Below are 6,768 nucleotides of genomic sequence, written 5' to 3'. Positions count from 1 at the left end.
CTTAAAATTCCAGAAGATTCTGAATATATGGAAAATGTGATATGTTTATTACAGGCAGTGGGAATGCAGATGTTCCCTGATGCAAGTCATTAAAGGTAAAAACTGATTCTTCTGTGAGGCTTACTTATAGTTAGTGGTTGTGACAGTTGTAGCAGAGGGTGCGCGACAACTCTTCTATGCAATGTGGAAAGTAACATGAAAACTCACTAACTTGCAGGCGTCATGCTTTCTTTTGAGTAAGTTTACCTTTGTAGCCACCTGGAGTGTATGAAGGTGCAGAGCAGAGACGTTTTCTCTTCAATTTTGAGCAGGGACGACGCACACGGATGCTAAAGGTAGGTTCCCTCCCCCATGGGTGTGTCCACAGCCGGGAGACCTCAGCTTATCCACCTGCAAAAGCCGCTTCCCAGCACTACACACTTGAGCGTCGCTGCGCACGGTTGAAGATCCTCCCTTCTACGCACCAGGAACAATTCTTTCTTGGTCACCTTCTTGACTGGAAAATACAGATTCTGTTAATGCGATTTAGTGATCACTTCAAGTTAAGGCGGCCGCTTCAAGTTGATTTAAACCCAAGCTTTATTTGGCTCTGGGATAATCGTGTGGGATCTGCGGCGGATACACTGATACTCCTGCCTGCGGACAGAGGAGCTCAAACAATCTGTGGATGGTTTTCAGTGCTGACCAGCTATATCATAATATCCTCTGGACGTCACCATACGGTAGGTCATAATCTAAGTGCTTTTCAGCTACATGACAAGTTAAATTAAGTATTTATTTTCTGACAGATGCGCTCTTAAATCAATAGGAAGCCACATTTAATGGAATCGAGTAATAAGAATGTCTCCGTGTGTGCAAGATAGAATCTGTAATAAATAGAAGATGTATTTGAAATGTCTGTAAAATAATTTTTCCTTGAATATTAGAAATTTTCGTGTTTAGCACAAGCTTGCGCATATTTATATTTTGGTGTGGCTCTCCGGCGCGTGTGGGAGGTCGTTTTTAATGAGCGATACTCTGAAATACTGTTTTGAAATATTGCAACAGCCAAGAGCAGCGTGTGTTTAATCACCAGTGCGAGTTTCTTTTAAAGACCTTAAAAGTTCTGACTTCGTGTGATGTCGTACCTTCAGAGGAAACGTATGTGCAGTTTTCAGCGGATTCTTTTTGACCGCTTAAAATCCCCGTTAACGTTATAAATGACACGTGGTTCATGTTCGTGTCCTCATAACTCAAAAGCCAAGTCAGGCTTTATTTTGGTTAACGGTCGGCTTTGGAGTTCTGCCTTCGGGGCTTAATGTGGAACTTGATCTTAAACCCTGACTGACAGTTTGACCTCATGCTCGGATCCGCGTTTACAACATCTGTGGCATGCGCAGACAATTACGGCAAAACACCTTCGCCAAAATGGTTTTTTATTGTTTCCAAATCTGGCGCTTCAGATGGCATTTCTCGTGACTTTTTGCGCTGGCGTTACGCGCATTTGTGCCGCCTGATCCACACGCGGATACCTCTTCAGATTCTTTTATGAGGACATTATCTTCAGCTCTCTTTGTGGCGGATAACAGCATGTTGATGCGCTTTGTGATTTAGTCTGTGAGCACTGCCGGTGCGCGCCAGGCGTGAGGGGGCAGCTCCGTGTACAACGGGTGAAACGAAGCTCTCGCTATAAACTAACAGTTACTGTTTTAAACTCTTAAACGTTTATTTATACGCACGTTTCATTGCACTGTTTCGAAAAGTAAAGATCTGCAGAGAGTGGCTAGGGGCGGGCAGCGGTATTTTCAGCTGGAAGGAGATTCCAGCCCATTCCCTGCTTAATAAAATGAAACGATCAAGTTGCGATTCCACCATATGATAGGCAACCAATTTAAAAAGGAAAAAAAAAACTACACTAATTCATATCCAATTTTTTGCCATGTATCTCACTCATTGCTTGCTGTTCTGTGTGGTCTGACTTTAATGAAGGCAAAAGTAGCTGCATAATGCACCATTGATTGCAAGGAAACAACCAAATTACTTTAGTAACTACGAGTTGGTTACTGTACGAGTTTTGTGAATTGAAAGGGCTTTGCTCATTGTTTGATGGTCATCCCTGTCTGTCCCTCAGCTCCTGGATTCTCCTTTGTCCCTGTTAACAAACAGAGGAACAATGTTGTGGGACAAACTGTGCTGGTTGCTGGCCCTACTAGCTTTATCATCTGGGGGGCTGCCCCCTCCCAGCGAGCCCCTGTCTGCTCCCAGAATTTTCCTGTCCTTCAAAGGTAAGACATTGAAAATAATGCAGTGTCTGTGACCTAGTTGGTGTAGTTCTGTGTTTCTCTTCAGACATGCAGATTTGATTGCCACTTCGCTCAGCACTCTTTGATTTCGTGGGTTAACTGCTGGCACCGACTGAATTCAGGTCTTGGCAAGCCTGCCGTTTGTCCCTTCAGTGGTTAACACTGAGTTTGATTGTGTGATTGTGTGAGAGAGGCTTGATGAGCGGGATGAGGAGATGCGCTGCTGATTGTCCTGACTATTCAGGGTAAGAGAATATGTCTTCATCCAATCGCCTGGATGCAGTTTGTTCCCTAAACAGGCCTTTTTTGTGACCTCGGCTCTCTTCTGAAATCAAGTCAGATTTAACACTTGGCTGAGCACAAACTCAGGGTACACATCCAGCATGTTATGAATGTTAGCCAGTGCCATATGAGACCCTGTGTGTGTTGATCTGTCCCGTTAAAAGGCCTCAGTGGCAGTGTGTCGAGTGCTTTGTCATTCCATTGTTGGAATAGTCATTGCATCCATAACTGTTCTTGACATGTTATAGTACTTGTCCCTAAAAACACTTTAATAATTCTCAGATGAGGTCAGATCCTGGTCGTTTTATGAGATTACTGCACTTCAAATCTCATCTTTGTATTAGAAATTTGCCTAAATGTGATCATCTAGGAATGCTGAAGGTAAAAAGCAAGTGGGGGGGGGATTTCATTTTTCTGAAAATGAAATCACAGATATCTCAGACGGTAACTTATGTTACATGTCAAGTGTTTTTACAGCACTGGTGTTTGCTTCAATTTCAATTGTGTTACTTGATATTGCAATCTTTATGCTAAGCTGATTTTAAAAAGCTCCAGGGGCTTTTCCGATTCTCCGGTTTTTCTCCTCAGATATTTTGTTTATCTGTTTGTTTTTCTTCATCCCTCGAATCCCATCTACTTCTCTTTGTCTTTAATCAAGCTGGATTTCACACACTAATGGTCGCACATTTACTTGGTAGAAAAGAGTTCATTTATTTTCTACTTCTTTTAATGAGTTCCTTTTTGTTTTTAATTAGTTTTCGAGGTTACTTTATGCCTCACAGGGCAACTTCAGATAACTGAAGACTAGAAATGCACCTAAGCTCTGCATTCCCTAATTGTATTGGTTTTGCACAGTACCGCTGGGAATACTTGTGTAATGTGCTTTTATTAATGTTTTTTTTAACTCGTCAGTGTATCACACTAGCGCTACCATGCAAATATGTTCACTTTAAATATTCTCCGTATGATAACATCCAGCTATTTTAACAAGCATCTCAATTTTGGAGTTAAAATAAAACACAGAGATACTAATTTATGCTGCCAAGTGTTCCCAGCTGTTGTTTTTGTACTACAATGCTGAATTTGCTCATTATGACCCAGCTTCACATATTTATCCATAAAGGTTAGACAGTATCGCTTTCTACTGATTATTTGCATTTTGTGAAGCTGGAAGAGAAGATTTTGCTGCGTTTGGCTAAAATCCAAGTTTGTTACAAAAAAACTCCACAATTTGTCTTTGCCTTTCAAATGTTTGCTCCCTATCAAAGCAAAAGACTGTGGGTCATACACATAGCTACACACAGTTGTGCATAATAAATATTACAATAAAATACACATACAACTTTAGTACTGCGTTTTATCCATTTACTTACTTTCCTTCAAACCCATTCTACATGCACTTCCACATATAGTTTATTAACGATGAGATTTAACTGTGTTTAACTGTGTTTTATATTGTTGATTCTCTTGGGACTGCAAAGAAAAAAAGTCCTGCACTATTATTGCTCGACTCTGGGCTTTTTTACTCGGCCTTCTAATTTTTAATTTTGTTTTTTTGTGTTGTTTTGTTTTCTTAACTGTATGGATTGGTTCATAATTTCAGTTTTGCTCTCTCTGTCACATAAAATAAACAAAGGTTTGCCTTGTAAACCACAACTATGAACCTAAGCCGATAAGTCTGACTAAAGCAGCTACTGAGTATGTTAGGGCAGGCTGAGTTATTAACTGTGATAAGGGCCAAGTGTGCAAACAGAGGCTAAGACCAAAGGAATGTCCATTCAAAGCAGAACATCAACCCAGACTTCAAAAGAGCTGACAAACACATGCAGACACACACATAGCATGCATCACTCTGTCAAGCAGCACATAAAGTCCCCCTGGATCCTTTACTCTCCTTGTAGCTGTAAAAAATGTGAAGTTTTAATACTCCCATCTAAACTCCCATCTACAACAAAAGTCACATTTATGCAGTTATGTACATGCACTCTTTGTCATAAAGACTGAGCAAGAATGGGTTAGATCAGCTGCTGAGAACTCCTATATTTACTTTTAAACAAGGCCTATAATCACGTGCTATTTTAGTGTGCATGGCTCTGAGAGGTTGTGACCCTGCAAACAGAAGCCAGTCACACCCGAGGTTAACTGCCCTCAAACTGTGGGAGAATGGCACCATATTAACAAGTAATAGCTTGTTAGGCTAATCCTCAGGCACATTTGAAAGTATTTAACTTTGTTTTTCTTCAGCCTCTGAACACCTGGGTGCAAGGTTACTTCTGAGAAGAAAGCAGCAGAGAAACAAAGACGAAGCCAGGCCGTCCTGTAATTGGACTAACTCTCGGGGACAGTCCTAATGTGGCTTCAGTCTTTGTACTCTCCCTCCCAAACAGACTTTTTGTCCCATCTAATGAGTCGATGATTGTCACGCCTGAACAAAGACTTCACTATCTGCTCATCTCTCCCAGCAGTTTTCAGAGTGAAGATCAGAAATACTGGCATGTCCCTCATGTCTTTAATCTATGGATAATTGGAATTTTGTTGCTTGTTCTATTTCTGACTACACAAATGGAGTCCTTTCACTGACTCTTGTGACTATAGGTACATTTATATGGTACATGTCAAGAGAAATTTGTCCTACATACTACATGCATCTTTTTGACTCCTGTGTTTCAAGTAAGCATTTTAATAATAACCCTTGCTTCACCGTGAGATAACACATCATTTTCAACAGATTATCAAAGGGACACTAATGAAACCCTTTTCCCCTTGCACCTCTTCCAACCTGCTTGCTTCTTATGTAGTTTTGACACCGGAGACAGAGTTAAAAGCCTCAGCCAAACCTGCCTGCAATCAAGTCTTAGCAATCAATGAGCTGCTGAAAGCTTATCCACAGCTAACCTGCATGCTTGCACATGATCCTTGGCTGCTCAGGCTGGATATTAAGCCTGGGAATATGTTTTTGCCTGATTCATTTCAGTAGATGTTAAAAAAAAACACGTGCAACCTTCTTAAATTGTCTTATTCGGTCTCCTTCAATCAAAGGCAAAGAGGTTGCACCAAACCATCATGTTATACTAGCAAATCACCGGGGAGATGGCAAATGCATTCAGCCAGCGAGTTTATAATTCTAAATCTTCTTGCTGTTCAGTTACAAAACTAATGCCTTTAATTAGTTTTCTCATCAGACCACATTGCACATTACATTGGATGTTATTGTATTACATGCAGCATCAACGGAGATGTTAAACATAATTGATCACACAGAGAAGCGTACAGTGTACATTACCACAATACAATCATTAATTTAGCATTGAATAAATAAAGATTATCCCTGATAGTGAGGGGTGCTTATGTTATTGCTTTTCCTAGTGATGAATTATTTTGTGTGTGGAGCTATGTGACTCACCTAAAGGTGGAGGGAGCTGAGAGTGTTGCTCTAAAGGGATAATTCAATTGATCTGAATGTGAAAGTTTTGCACAGAATCTTTAGTTCAGTGTGCTGCTCCAGGGTGACTCACCTGGTTTGTTGTTTCACTCTTTCAGATAGTTTTAAGTATTCACATCCTTTCCATTTCTTCATTATTTTTATTTGAAGCAAACTGGAGTTAGAAAAGTTTTACATTTTCCTTCTACATTTTTTTTCGCCCAATATCACGAATAAGTAAAAATTTAGAATTAAATCATTTGTATTTTTAAAGATAAGTGAGAATATTAGGCAAAATTGAAATTGCGAAACATTTTTGTCAAACAACTGATGTTTGTTTTTAAGACAGCTTGTAGTAGAAGAAGAAGAAGTAGTTTTTGGCAAACATATACACGTTTTGTCCCAACTAAAGTTCACATTTACGCTGCTCTAACCGTATACAGCATTGTCAAATTCAAACCTTGTGTGCGACTCTGCCTTCCGGCTGTGCATGTTTGCTTCTTTCCCAGCACAACGTCACTGGTACCTGAGGTTAACACATTTAGCACAACCCTTCACTTCCCCAGCCGACATGAAAGCAAATTCTGTGTGAAGATGTAGGTTGGAGGGTTCAGGGCTTTTTTTTAATATATATATATAAATGTCCCAAATTCATATTACTATTTAATTAGCTGAACTATTTCAATATACTCCACTCACTGTATGCATCCATGCAAGACTGCACCTGTTGGCAGTTTGTAGGTTTTTCCTAGTATCTTCATTACAGAATGTAATGGTATCAAA

The 6,768-nt window shown here is 40.1% G+C and overlaps 1 protein-coding gene across 2 annotated transcripts in view; it reads left to right on the top strand.

Moving 5' to 3' along the window:
* Positions 1-413: 413 nt before the first annotated feature.
* Positions 414-6,768, top strand: part of sema3fa (sema domain, immunoglobulin domain (Ig), short basic domain, secreted, (semaphorin) 3Fa) — a 45,171-nt gene continuing 38,816 nt past the window's right edge. The window contains exons 1-2 of one of the 2 annotated variants that reach the window (XM_085274459.1): positions 414-722; positions 2,111-2,264. In XM_085274459.1, the coding sequence (XP_085130585.1) occupies positions 519-722; positions 2,111-2,264 (358 nt within the window). In that variant the 5' untranslated portion in view covers positions 414-518. Of the gene's footprint in view, positions 723-1,279; positions 1,650-2,110; positions 2,265-6,768 lie in introns of those variants that run through there. The other variant, XM_085274460.1, reaches the window with a different exon arrangement.

The sequence above is a fragment of the Mchenga conophoros genome, linkage group LG5 (assembly GCF_057382185.1).
Source record: "Mchenga conophoros isolate Kocher_MC1m ecotype Shallow Benthic linkage group LG5, M_conophoros_male_GT1.1, whole genome shotgun sequence".
Lineage (NCBI taxonomy): Eukaryota > Metazoa > Chordata > Actinopteri > Cichliformes > Cichlidae > Mchenga > Mchenga conophoros.
Note: the sequence above shows the minus strand (reverse complement) of the source record. Positions and strands in the feature narration are given on the sequence as shown.